The sequence below is a fragment of the Mastigoproctus giganteus genome, chromosome 12 (genome assembly GCF_048544385.1).
Source record: "Mastigoproctus giganteus isolate SK-2022 chromosome 12, ASM4854438v1, whole genome shotgun sequence".
NCBI lineage: Eukaryota > Metazoa > Arthropoda > Arachnida > Uropygi > Thelyphonidae > Mastigoproctus > Mastigoproctus giganteus.
This window is the reverse complement of record NC_143586.1, coordinates 151,088,305-151,103,128: the sequence shown is the minus strand read 5'-3', so window position 1 is coordinate 151,103,128 and position 14,824 is coordinate 151,088,305. Positions and strand designations below refer to the sequence as shown.

General features: G+C 38.8%; 1 protein-coding gene across 1 annotated transcript; it reads left to right on the top strand.

The window, feature by feature from the left end:
• The first annotated feature begins 461 nt into the window (after positions 1–461).
• Positions 462–1,100, top strand: LOC150077514 (AN1-type zinc finger protein 5-like). Its single transcript, XM_090385929.1, has one exon. It carries the CDS (start codon positions 462–464, stop codon positions 1,098–1,100), a length of 639 nt encoding a protein of 212 aa, XP_090242055.1.
• The last annotated feature ends 13,724 nt before the right edge of the window (positions 1,101–14,824 follow it).

Sequence of the window (14,824 nt, the reverse complement as noted above, 5' to 3'; positions counted from 1 at the left end):
ATATATAAAGCCAGATCCCAGTGTGTTCATAACTCTATGTTATTGATCAAAGTATGAGTTTGGAGAGTTCTGGAAGAAAAAAATAATCAATATTAACTATTTTGCTGCAGATCCCAGAATACAATAATAAGGTAAAAAGTGACAATGATAGTTGTATTGGCCCAAAATCCATTATTAATCATAACAATATACCACAGTTTGATTTTTTTTTAACAATTAAGTGGTCCTGTTCCGAGATCCTAGTGGTATTTTCTCCCAACGTAAAATTGGCTTTTATGTGAAGCAATGAGTCATCTTTCCAAATGAAGCGCTACAGTGTCAAGTAATATGTTTTAGAAATCAAGAGATATAACCGGGCAAGGTCAGAATTCATACTTTACTTTTAGCGAGGTCACATCATAGGCCAAAGAGTCCTCTCTGTTAGCATCTGCAGTTATATTTATATAGTCGGCATACCCTAAATGGAACGAGACACAAATCCGATATCTGAAAGTTTGTGTCAGCGAGGCTGTGGTTTTTACGCCAGTGCAGACACGGATGGACTTTGTTCCAAATGCTACAAAGATTCTTTGAATAGGAAACAGTCAAATACATCTTCAGCTTCTTCTTCCAGTTCCTCTGGAAGCGGCGCAGAAAGTACATCGGAGATGACCGCAGCAAATGATCCACTTGTTATGTCCCCAACGGTCCCTTCTCTTGAGCTCTCGACGAGCAAAGAAATGGATCAACAAAGTCCTGTTAGCCAAGACAGCTCAGAAGCTAGCACCAGTACGGCATGTTCAGATGGCACCAGTGCTCCATGTTCAGATGGCACCTGTGCTCCATGTTCAGATGGCACCTGTGCTCCATGTTCAGATGGCAGTGCGGATTTCGATTTATCCAGTGGTCCGCAAGAAAAGAAAAAGAAGAAACATAGGTGTGACGTATGCCGAAAGAAGCTTGGCTTAACGGAATTTCGTTGTCGCTGTGGGGGAATATTTTGCAGTGTTCACAGATATTCCAATGAACATAATTGCACATTTGATTACAGGGTCTTCGGTGCCCAAGAAATTAGGAAAAATAATCCCTTAGTTGTTAAGGAAAAGATTCCGAAGATATAAAACAAAAATATTTTGGGGAGAGGGTGGAGGTGGAGCCCAATGGAATTTTAATTTCTTTTACCCTTATTAATATTTAAAATTCATCTAAAAGAAACTTAAAAATTGCATTTTAAGATACAGATAGATTTTTTTACTGATTAGTATAAATGCGTTGCATATAGCCAGTCACTAAATGGGTTTTGTATTGATTCATTTAATCATAATAAAAACGTTTTCTCGATTATAATTCTTGTTTTCTGTTCAGAAACTTATAGATGGAATTACGAACACAATGTAAGAAGAAAACTTGTTTCAAACTAATTCTGAACTCGAATATATGTATATATTCTTTAATGCAGAAGAATTTCAAGACCATCCTTTGTGGTATCGTATCGTAAACTTCATAAAGAACACTAATGAGAATTTTGCAATAGTTATTGGCTTTCTGCTGCCAAAATAAAAAACTAATTGGGGTGCCCGACCAATTTCAAACTTTTGTAAGACCAACTACCAGGTTTCAGGTAAGTCTCGTTGAAAAGGTGAACATATTTGTAACACTTCCCGTTATGCCCTTTATCGTTGGAAAAGAGAACTTTTGGGATAGCCATCTCGGTTGAACGGACTCCGTGGCAAGGATTTATTCCGCTAGCTTGTTTGTGCTCTCTCAACGCACGTAAACAACTACCACGAGCCCAGCTCTAATAGCACCATTATTCGAGACACAGAACTCTCTTTGTCACGTTCTCAAAATAAATGTCGTGCCTTTCCCGTTTCCTGTCTGTATGCACTCCCTTTCCGTTCTATTTCTCCGCACAGCGTACACCGGTATCGTCGTGAGGCATTTCTTGCCTCCATTTTTCTGCGCATCTGGGCAGAAATTATGGTTTGTGATGAAAAGTTGGGTGAAGGTATAAAAGGAAAGTTTCCAGCTAAAGTGTCTTTTTCGGAGATGCAGTTGAGCAAACTGGAACTTGTTCTTTAGCGGTAATTACTTCATCTGTGTTTCAAGGCCACCGTAACCTCCCTGAACTCCTAAGTTACCAAGTGTGGAGTAACCATCTTTAAATGCAAGTGTGATTAAGTCTTTTCCTTCTTTTATATCTCAATCATTCGCTGTAAGATTCATACAGTAAAGGGTATTAGTGGAAAAGATTCCTTTCAGGTGTTTGGACTTGATATTTAGACTGAAAATAAATCCATTTTAAGTGAGTTTACAACTAAATTGTACTCGGAACTCTAAATGAACATTTTAATAGGATATGATGGATTTTGCTAGCATTTGTTTTTCACGAATAGTTGAAACCCAAAATCGGTTAGTTAATTTATGTGGTTAAGAAAGGGCTCATTTCTATCTTCACTTCACCTTTCAGCCAACATCTTCATTCAAGGCATATTTTTCTTCTAAATTAGGACCATTTCTGCCAGAACCAGATTCCTATAAGGTGGAGCGCACACTCAGTTGTCATAGAAATGCAATAGTTATCTAAAGTTTTCATTTGAGAGCAAATTCAACTGCCGAAGTTCGGATAAATGGCTTCCACGAAGACGGATTTAAATCCTTGCGAATTATGATCATATTACTTTTTGAAAGATGGCAAATTCCAGCGTTCAAATTTATTAAAATTTAAATACGCAATTATAAGAGAGGTCTTTTCATTTGAATCATTTTAATAACTCTGAGTATTTTGTACCAAATGAGGTACCAAAAACCTTGATCTTGGATGTGGTTACTTTGCCCCATACAGCTTCAAATGAGGTACCAAAAACCTTGATCTTGGATATGGTTACTTTGCTCCATACAGCTTTTTGCGGTATTCCACTGAGGTAATAATTAAATATCGATTTGTAAAAAATTTATATAGCAGGGAGTTTTTTTTTGCGCACTCTGTATATAATTCATGCATAGTGGCTGAACTTAAGAGGTTGAGTTAATTTATACATATACAGTAGCCAGTCTCAGTTGGGGGACGCATAGTTATTTTCCGTGGGTTTTTCCGGGTTCATAACAAAAAAATCAGCCTGCGAACACACAAATGGGTGTTCGTATCTGGAGCACTATGATTAAAGTAGTCGACGTGTCAAATATGTTCAAACAAAATAGGCTGATCGTTTTCAAGGTTAAAAGAAAAAAAAAAGCAGCAACCGATACAGGGCATCTTCAAATCACAGGGAAGTCACTAGTGGACTTTCAGAAACGCAGTTACTATAGGGCATTTGTTAGTTGGTTGATATGTTGTTTAATGGCACATGGGCTGCTGAGGCCATATTGTGCCTGATTCTTTTCTAGTGCAATTATCAGTTAAAATCTGTTAAATAATCCTCTCTGCTTTAAGAAAACAAAGAACTCGGCGCCCACTGTCGTATTTGTTTTTGAGCCATCGGTATCTATATGAAACCATCGAGAATTTTTTGCTACATGAGCAGCGTGGAGGTTCCTGATGGTAAGGTCTGCTGCTTGCTTTTTCTCCCATCGTTGGAATGAGAAATCACAGACTGGAGTATAATCAGACCAGGGAGGGTCATGTGTGCTTGTTTCCTGAAAGCTATTACCCATGCCTAGATTCCAGCATTGTGTTAACTGTAGCAACCTTATCCCAATTGGATTGTTTTGTTATGTTTGTTGGTTGTGATAAATGGTGGTCCATTGGGGCTCAAATAAGTATGGCATAGTTGAGTAGCAACATTTTTCTCCGAAGATGGAGTGGAGGGTCATGTGCCTCTATATATAGACTTTGTACAGGGGATGTTCTGAATGCTCCTTAAAAAAAGAAGTTCTTAGGGCACTGTGATGGATAGTGTTTAACAGAGTTAGTGCAATTTTCCTGGCAGAGTAATAGATTGGAGTTACATAATCGAAGGTCAGCACCCCACGTCAGTGAAGATAGTACTCTGAGGATATTTAATTTTTTAAAGCAAATGGTTCTCGGGTATATGATGTGTTGTAAGAAGTAAGATCATGCTTGATATCACTACTGCTACAAAACGATTTAGTTATTTTGGATGATTTATTTTAAGTAACAGAGATACACGGAGTATACAGTTCTTTTCTGTAGTACAGATATAGACAGAACTCGCCATTTGTTTTCGAAATCAAACGTTTTATAAATAGATTATCAAATTGCTTTGTCCAAAGTTTTTGATATGGGTAAAGTTTATGGCATCCCTTGTCCACTTCGAGGACTTTCTGTAGTAATTTGTACACACTGCAATAAACTGACAGGCTACTCCTGTAACCCCCCCCCCCCCCATATAAAATAATTAACCAAAAGAGAATCCAGAGCCACACTGGATAGTAGCAAAGCTTACAGAACTAAAATCAGCTGAAGAACCTATCACTCCAAGTCTTTGATTGAGAATTGTGAATTAAATTTAAATTTCGTGGATTAGTTTGGAACACTGCCCACAAACACCTCTGTCTTTTAGTTTCGGATCCCTTGTCGCAACTGACGACTACTTTAATAGAAAAACAACATTCTGCAAACCATATAAAATATTATATCATTATTTAATTAAAATCTACGTATAAATTGTTGTCTGGAAATCAAATTAATGTCTAGCAACAAATATTTCCCGTCTACAACACGTATGCATTGAAATATTTTCGTTCATTTCTGACATAACGCGGTGAAGGACTGATATCTTTATTATTTATTATAATTATACAAAAAATTTGTAAATAGATAATGTATCATGGAGGAATGACTAATAAATTGTAACTTATTTTTAATATAGAAATACAAATTCCGTAGAAAATTGTTTTTGATGATTATCTAATTTAGTAGTAATAGTGAAAGAAAATCAGAAGCATAAATAAATGATTGAATTTTTCATGTAAATATGGATTGTCTAATAAATAATTTGGACATAAAGCTGCTGACATAGTGGCATAGTATTTAGGTTCAGGCGCCACAGGTGGTTTCCCACATCTGCGCCATATGTATTCTGTGATGAAATGCAGAACTACTGCACAGCCAGAAAAAAAGTGTAATGTCTGGTTAATGTAGTATTGCGCTTTGTTCTGTTGTTGTGTCTGGCTGCTTGGCTGAGGAGCCCCTATTGGGACCCTACGTTCCCCGCCACAACCACTGGGAGGTGAGCCAGGCTGCCGATTATACTCTGGCTGCCTCAGCTTCCTGACAGAGGCCATAAAATAAAATAATAATGAAATAAAAAAATTAAAAGAGAGAAAAAAAAAGTTGAGGCTATAAAAAGAAATAAAATAAAAAGATAAGTTTTTTTTTCTCTTTTCTGAAGAGAGCATATGGGGGAGTAAGAGAAGGAGAGGTCAGAATGTGGGGAACAGTAGTTGGGTGGACCAATAGGGAAGGCAGTCCACTCTAAGATAGAGGGTGGAGAAGGGAGTTGAAAATCATAGGAGCAGGTGCTCCTGTGTGAATCCTGCACCCAGGGTGTTTGCATTATCCTACCCCATTCGACGATCGCAGGGGCGGCACGTTATTCTGTTCTGCCTTGAGTTCCGCAAGTCTTGCTTTCCTAGAATTGAAAACAGTGGGCGTAGCGTGTTAAGGCTAGGGATGTGGCCTCTTCTTGAAGTAAAGTTGACTCCTGATTGCGGGGTTTTCCTTGAATCTCTGTGAGGAATTGAAGTCTGGCGTTGTCGTAAGTGAGACACTCGTACATAAGATGTTCTCAGGACTCCTCTTCACCACAGTGGCAGTATGGGTTATTTTCTATTCCCATGGCTGTTAATTTTTGCTGGAACGGTCCATGGCCTGTAAGCAGGAAGGTGACTTGCAATCCAGGCGAGTACCAGGGAGGAGGCTTTGGGGAAGTCTGACTTATTGAGGGAATAAACCTTTTTGGTGATTGATCCTTTCGGCGTTGTGTCCCATGTTTCTTGCCAGAGGTTTTGTAGGTGGTCTGCAATTTTTCTTCTTTCCTTCTTAGTCATTTGTATGGTTCAACTGCAGATTTAACAATTGCGTTGGGATTCCCTTCTTCAGGCCCTAGAAGAGACCCCTATTGACTACTTCCAGATAGAGAGGTAAGTATCCTGCAATGACTTGTAATTCAGGGGTGCTGAGAGTACAGCACGCCCTGGTAACCGATAGTAATATAAATCTTTGAATGGAATCAAGCTTGCGCTTGTTCCTTTCCAGGATTGCCTTTTCACACCAGATGGAGGCTCCATAGCACACGATCGGGACATATACTGCCTTATATATTAATGATAAAGCTTTATTATTTAGGCCCAATCCGCTCTACTAATCCGCCTTATCCATTGCAGTGTATTTTCGGATTTTAGCTGACAGGTATTTTAAGTGGGGGTGGAAGGATTAGTTGGCATCTAAATCTGCTGAAAAAAAAAGTTGTGGGAAGGTAGACCCAAGATTAATCGCAACCTAACCTTTTATCATAGCGAAATATAGTGTGCTGGGGAGCGACCACCCAATCCAAGGCCCATGGCGTAAATATGCCCATATTCCCCAGAAAAACCCCAATCAAGATGGTATTCTCATTCCAACAGTATTACTAAAAGCGGACTATAAAAGTTCTTCACATAAGCGTCTCCTGTAATTAGTAATGTGACGTCTCAGATTCGAAAATCAAAGTGACAATCACCAGCGGACAATCCTAATCACCAACATGCTTGATCTTTTTTTTCTCACAAACAACCCTAAGTACACGGTCGAAGTGAGAGGTCCTTCAGGCACTTCAGATCACAACTTCGTGATTGTCTCTTCTCCAATGGAGCCTTTATCTCAAGGCTATTCCCAACCTCGTGTTGTTTGGCATTACAAGAATGCCAAATGGAATGACCTGCGAAATTTCTTTTCTTCTTTTCCATGGTAGGATTACTGTTTCAAAACCTTCTGATGTCAACGTTTTCTCAAATCGTGTCAGTGAAATTATTCTTGCAGGAATGGAATCCTTTATCCCACACCCACTTTAAAATCTCGTTCTTTATCTAAACCTTAAACCTTGGTTTTTCCAATAAATGTGCTAAGGCTGTTCAAGAGAAGAATGTTGCATATCGTAACTGGCTTGTTTCTAATTATTCAATTTCATTTCTGCCTACACCAAAGCTCGCAACAATTGTAAAACAGTTATTAATCAGTCCAAACTAGATTTTGAACAGGCTAAGAGTAGAAAACTTGCTTCTTGCCCTAATGGTAGCCGAGCATTCTGGTCTCTTGCCAAAGCTATTGGCCGCACCTTTTGCCCACCTCTGTCCAAACCAGATGGTTCTATTGTCACTTCAGCCAAGAATAAAGCTCACCTGCTAGCATTCCATTTTTCTTCTAACTCATGTATTAATGATCTTGGTAAAATACCTCCCACCATTGCCAACACGCTCCATTCAATGCCTCCTGTGGTCTTCCGTCAAAAGGATGTCAGAAGGATTTAGACGAATCTTGATGCTAAGAAAGATCCAGGGCCGATAGTATTTCTCCATTTGTTCTCAAAACCTGTGCTCCTGAACTTACTCCTATTCTTTGCCGCCTTTTTTTCACCTTTCTTATTCCAAAGGTGTTTTTCCCTCTGCTCATATCCAGCCAGTTCCTAAAAAGAGTGACAAATCCCTCCCATCCAATTACCGTCCTATTGAAATTACTTCTACTCTTTCTAAAGTAATGGAGAAATCAATTAACCGCCAACTCTTAAACTACCTAGAAACCTTCCGTCTGATCAACGATCGCTAGTATGAATTCCGTCAGTGTCGACCCACTGGTGATATTCTGGCTTATGTTACCCATTTATGGACTAATTCAATGGAAAGGTTCGGTGAAACACAAGTAGTTGTTCTTGACATTTCAAAGGCTTTCGATCGGGTTTGGCATAAAGGTCTTCTAAACAAACTTCCAGCTTATGGTTTTCCAACTGTTTTTAGTAATTGGTTATTCAGTTTTCTCTCTGATCGCTCACTAAGGATGATGGTAGATGGCTCTCTTTCTGCTAACTTCTCCACTAATGCCGGTGTCCCCTAAGGTTCAGACCTTTCCCCCACTCTTTTCCTCTTGTATATTAATGACCTTCTTCTATTGACTGGAAATCCTATCCATAGTTTTGCCGATGATAGCACATTGCATTCCACTTTCCATTTTGAGAAACCTTGTCGTGCTCAATCAACTTCAATTTCTCGAAAATCTGCTACCAATTCCTTAAATGCCGATCTTCAGGTAATTCTCCAGTGGGATAAAGACAACTTAGTTGATTTCAACCCTTCTAAAACTCAGTCTTGTTTTATATCTCGAAAAAAAGGAATCTTCTGCGCCTATGCTTATACTCCGATTTCACACACTCCGATTTCTAAGCGAAATGATATATATCTTTTGGGGATTACCCTGACTTCTAATCTCTCTTGGCACAAGCACATTACATATATTGCTTCCTCTGCATCTTAAAAACTTGGTTTTCTCTTTCGCTCTCGGCGTTACTTTTCTCCCAAACAGCTGCTCATTCTGTATAAATCACAAATCCGCCCTACCTTGGAATATTGTTCTCACGTCTGGGGTGGTGCCCCCAAAACCTCTCTCAGGCTTCTTGATTCCATTCAGAAGAGGGCAGTTAGGTTAATTGATGATTAATCTCTAACAGAGTCTCTCCACTCGCTTTCTCATAGACGTACTGTTTCTGATGCATGCCTCTTCTACAGATACTTCCATGGGCACTGTTCTTCTGAATTGGCTTCTATAATTCCCTCTCTCTCTTTTAAAACAGTCTGAACACGCGCCGCCACCATTCAACATCCATTTACTGTCCAACTTCAAACCCACAGAACCAACTTTTCATCTTCCTCATTTATACATTCAACTGCCGTTTTCTGGAACAACCTTCCTTCATACGTATTTCCTGAAAATTACAGTCCACAGAAGTTCAAGTCCAATGTCAACAAATATCTTCTTTCGTCTTCTCAACCTCTAACCCAAGCACGGTACTAAGTACTACGGGTTCTAATACCTCTCGTGTTTGGAGTTTACATAAAAAAAAAACAAAAAAAAAACAACAAGAAACAGTTTTGTATTTGGGGACACAGCAATTACTATTAAACATGTTCAGTAATATATAAATTCCAAGCTTTCTTAAGAAACACTGGTTACACGTAAAATAATTCCGTCCTTCGAATAGTGGATCATTGGGTGACCATAATGCAAATTAGAATTTTATTGAAATTAAACGGGGTGGAGCAAATATACCAAAGCCTCCAGTCCTTTAATCCTTTCATATACTGATGAAGTAGGAGAATATTGAACTACTCTCTGAACCAATGATTTCCAAACATTTGTACTATGAGAAGTTGAAAATCACTCCTCCACCTCATTTCGAAGGCTTTCTACCATACGAGCCAGTAGGCCTGTGTCAAGGTGGAAAATTATCAATAACTATTCCGACATTTAGTAAAACAGATTAGCAGTTTTCAGTTTTATTTTCTGCTATTTTGGATAGTGTCGGGTTGAAATTCTTCAGTTCATTGACCGTTAATATCGATTCTTTCTGTTATTTTCATTCAGAAGTGGACTGTGATGCATGTAGCATAAAAATCATTCATAAGGTCTCGTAAATTCTTCGTTGGGTTCATTTAGAATAAAAATTCTGAGAGAACGATTTCGAATCTCCCCTTGATACGATGTATTTCTTCATACCTACCTTGCTTAAAGTTTATTTAGGTTGCGATGGAAATAACACTCTTTGTCGAAGATCTTTTTCCTTCCATTCTTATGCTTCTAGTCTAACTCTTGCATTGGGAATTCTTTCATTTAAGTATGGTTCTTCAAGCAGAAAAAACGTACTGAAAGAAGCCTTTTGTTGGCGTCGAAGATAACTCTGTATTCCAAAGATTCTTCGGCAAGAATACCTTCTAGGTCAACGTGCATCCATTCACGCAGGATAGCATCACGTATCAGGAAATGCCATCATAAACACCATGCACGTTCTCCGCGCGTTCCACGTTTTTAGAAAAATGAAAATGTAAAGTCAGAGTTAACGTTATTACCAGTCTCTTCCGTGCTTAGAACTACACGTAATAGGCCCTTTCTGTGATTTTTTTTTCCAGTATAAAACAGGACTTTTTAGTATTTGAGGAGATTCTTTTAATGCCAAAACTGAGAAGATTACAAGAATTCTTCACAAAGAAAAGTTTCGAAATTAGACTTTCATTCTGGAAGTTTTTATCGTTTTTTTATTATAAATATTAAACGAATTTAGTTGTGCTTTGCGTGTCTTGAATATAAACAAAGTAAAGGAAATTACTTAATTCGTAATTTTATACAGGATGAATTAAAATTACTTATTCTCTTTAACAATCCATAATTCGTGAATTAGATGACCGATTCGTATATTTTTTTCACATTGCCTGAAACACAGAAATGATGGAGAAAGGCGATTCTTAAATGGTACTGGAAAATTGAAAATGTAGAGGTTCGGCGTGCATGGGAAAGACAATATTGAACAAGTGTTCCTACTGTATAATAATGGCCTGTCTGCGTGTTGAATTTCAGGAACATGGAACTGTACACAATACCAATAAGACAAGCATTAAGAGGAAAAGTTCATCAAAAAGTATCGAAAATGATGATGTCATGAATGCATTTGAATGTTCACTGCAGAAGTCAACAGGACATTGTTCGCAAGAACTGCACATAAGGCAATCAAGAATCTTAAATGACATAAAGTTGAAGCCTTCCAGACCTAGATTACTGAATATAATACAGGATAATAATGATCCAGATCGATGAACTCAATTTTGTGAGTGGTACTGTCATAAAAATGGTGGAAACGGTGATTTTGAGAATACATTTATATGGCCAGAAGAAACCATGTTCAAACTGGACCTCTCCTCAGTGAAAATCCTCTCCTCACTATGCAGAAAGATATTAACCTGCCCGGAACAACCGTATGATTGGGAATATCTTCTAGTGGGATTATCGGAATTTACACATCTACGGCACCGTTACTGAGTATATATACTGACCTCTCATTAATATCCGGATACCTGCCTTTAGAGGAAAAAAAAAAAGAGCTTTTATTGTGTCATTTAATATTTTGTTTTGAAACCTTTTTCTTTTATGACGGCCTTCAATCTTCTCGGCATACTCTTAACCAGATTTTTATAAATGTCAGGTGATATGTTCCTCCACTCGGCCTTTAACACAGCCACCAGTTCGGCCTTGTTCTTTGGGCGATCTTGACGTGCACGTACCCGATGATCTAATACATCCCAAAGGTGATCGATAGGGTTCAGATCCGCACTCTGGGCTAGCCAATCCAAATTTTCCACACCAACGTCCTCAAACCACGTCCTCATTACGACCCGAGCAGTATGGCATGGCGCGTTGTCTTGCTGATACAGGTATGGGCCTTCCCCAAAGTATTGCAGTAATGATAGAGGTGCATAATTGTCCAGGCTGTCCTGGTATTGCACAGCATTCATGGTTTTGTCGATAACGACTAATGGCTCCAAGCTAAACCATGAAAGGAGCCCTATGCCATGACACTGCCTCCATCAAACTTCATTGTTGGGAGGATTACAATCAGGAACGAACTGTTCCCCTGGCATTCGCCATACCTAGGAATGGCTATCAGACTGGCAGAGTGCGAACCTCGACTTGTCTGTCCATAACGCTGTTTTCCACTGCTCTACAGCCCAGGATTCACGTTTCTTACACCATCGGCGTCTAGCATTTGTTGAAGTGATCAATTCTGTTGAACGTGTCATCTTGCATGCTCACTTTTGCAATTGTCTGTTCGATGTCCATTGTGCATATTTATTTAAAGCAGATTCTGTGACATGTTGCATGCATAGGACCTGTTTCCCCATCCATGGAGGGGTGTCCGGATATTAATGGTAGGTCAGTGTATACATATAAAATAATTCAGAATAACATCGGCAGCAAATTAACTAAGTGCATAGTTATAACAATAACCTTCAATTGAATATAATAAATTAAAATATAATACATTAAATAGAATCAAACGATTTGCCCATCGCGCTCAGTTCACAGGTGATCATGAAAAATGTTGAACGATATTTCACTTTATTATTTTTGGACAGGTCAGAGCATGTTAAATCTCATTATATACTACTGCCGTAGTTTCTCTAAGAATTAACCTCCAAATGACCTCATTTACTGTGAAATTGGCTAACTTTCCTTAATCTCGCCAGCAATGATTCAGTTCATTTACGCGCCAGCTATTACACCATTCAAGTCAAAATCAGGTGCTTAGTACTGCGTTAGAATCCCAGTTATTTACTTCTAATTTTAAAGTGAATTATCGTGTAAAAGTAAAAATTAATACATAATCCTTTTATACCACCTAATTTCGAAGGTATACACGAAACTACACGTAGTTTAATTCAGCGAACTTCAAGAAACTACCATAGCTAGTTGGTGCTCTCAGTTTGCTACTGCATATTTCCATTATAAGTTAATTAATTGGCTGGTTGCTCAGTTTACGAGTAAAAACTGGTAGAATTAGCGCAGACGCAGCTAGGCCATGAGAAATCAACGTACACTCTATTGACAAAAGTATTTACACACACAGGTAGTTTCAAATTAGGCTGTCAGAATAGCAGGAGTACTTTCGATAAGTACGATAGCCTCAACCTTCCAGGATATACTTTCTACCAACTGCTGGAAGGTGTCGGACAGAATTTGCCTCCATTCTACCTGTAAAGCAACTATCAAAAGATGGTTCTATGGAGAAGGAATTTGAGGGAATGATAAGGCCGTTTTGGCCACCGCACCGTAATTCGCGCTTCAGTTAGTCCCAGTGTTGTTCAATGAGGTGGAGTTCTAGCTTTGAACCAACCAGTCCAAGTTTTTGATATCATTGTCCACAAACAAGTCCTGTATGGCCATCGCAGGTACAAAGTGGTTACAATCACTATCCTTCTAAATCTTGTGGAATGGGCCTGTACTCGAATTCAATCTCGACAACAATTGAACGACAATTTAGTCGTTATCGGGCGAGATTTTTTTCGTACAGAAAAACACAAAACCACTGAAGAATCGCGCTATTACAGATGGATATACTTGTAAATACCTTATTGCCACAGTTTTGGCAGTTAACATCTTATGCTGCATAAGATGTTAACTGCCAAAACAGTACTCCATCTTATGCTGCATAAGATGGAGTACTGTTCTAGTAACAGGTTGAATTTCCGTAGTATTCTCATATTGTAGGTAACAACATAATTGTCTAAAATATCCAAGTAAGCACTTTACCAACGCCTCATCAGTTGGAAATATTCCCATACGGTCAGGCCACCTCCAGTAGACTTTGTGGTCGAGATGATACACTCCCACAGGAAGAACTTGTTGATTGTGTAAGTTTTTTGGGAGCATCAACAACTTGGACGATATTGCGCCGTATCTGTAAACTGCGTGTGCTATGTTGGTCCATTTGATGTTTGCTAGACGGAACGATACAATTGCAAAGAGAAAGCCTGTCTACCTCGGGCATAACAATTATGAGGCCAACAATATGACCTGCAGAGACAAATCCTGCAAGGGAAGGTTAAAAGCAAAAGAAAGACAAAGAAAAAAGTCGCTTGATAACATCAAAGGATCAACTGGGGGGGGGGGGGTCTTACGACACAAGAGCTATTTCGCAAAGCAAGAGACAGAGTTGGCTGGAAAACGTTGTGTCCAACATTCAAATTGAACAAGGAACCTGAAGTAGACGGAACACCAGAGTTTCCATGAAAAAAAGATGCCACTGAATTTTCCGGAAGCCGACTAACTGAGCCACATTATTAAAAAGGTCTTAAAAATTCCTCGCGTCATTGACGGGATTCGAACTCAAGTTTTACACCTGTTTGGGGAAGAAGGTGATTATAATTTTTACCAGTCTCCATAAAGTCGGTCGCAACGAAACACTGTGTACCAAAATTTGTCATTCCACGGACGGCTCTATTCTAGAATCCGTGACCACAAGGAACGACATCGCTCCAAACACAATTTTATCATTTATGGCTGTGATATTGGGCGTTAGTGTAGTTGCCTTTTGCTGGTAGTCGATTAATCTGACTTCTTGTACCTAACCTGTGACATTTTCCACAAATAACATGGGCGAAGCACAAACCACTTTATGGTTCGTCCAACAGGTTCCGAGGGAACTCAGAACTTTTTTGTTGTGACATCTCCTCAGTCTTCTATTTTGGGAGGTTCAGAAGAGTTGAAGTTCCCCCCCCCCCCAGAATGGTTATTTATGTGGCATCCAACTACCAACCCACGTTTAAAGGTTTCTAGAACCCATGAAGCACTGCTGCTGAACAAAGAGGTTCATGATATTTATATTGGCATGTTTGAACTAATACACGTGCGCGGGGAACTTCTCGCATAGTACACAACTCTTTTAGAAAGGTGATGGAATACTCTGGTCGGTAACTCGCGTGTATTTTTTTGTTCCTTAGGTTGTTTAATGGATGAAAAATCTGAGTTCCAAGTAATTAACTGTTAGGCTACGCATAAATACCAGTAAAATTAGAGTAGATGATAGTTTTTATTTAGTAAATGTGCGGATTAAACTAGATTCTGAAAATTGTAAAGTATTCTTAAGTACATCGCAGAATTGAAATAAAGTTGGAATTAATATGTAGTGAACACGATATTAGAGAAAAGGAATTCCAAAGAAAAGACAAAACTGCCGTAGCAAGAATGAAATTATAAATGGAGAGTGTGATGGAGACCTGGCCGTATATGAAAACATTAAGATATAGAAGGAAGGTGCAGAATAAGAGAGAAAAGGATTTGGTGATGGCGGGCACACAGCGATAGGCA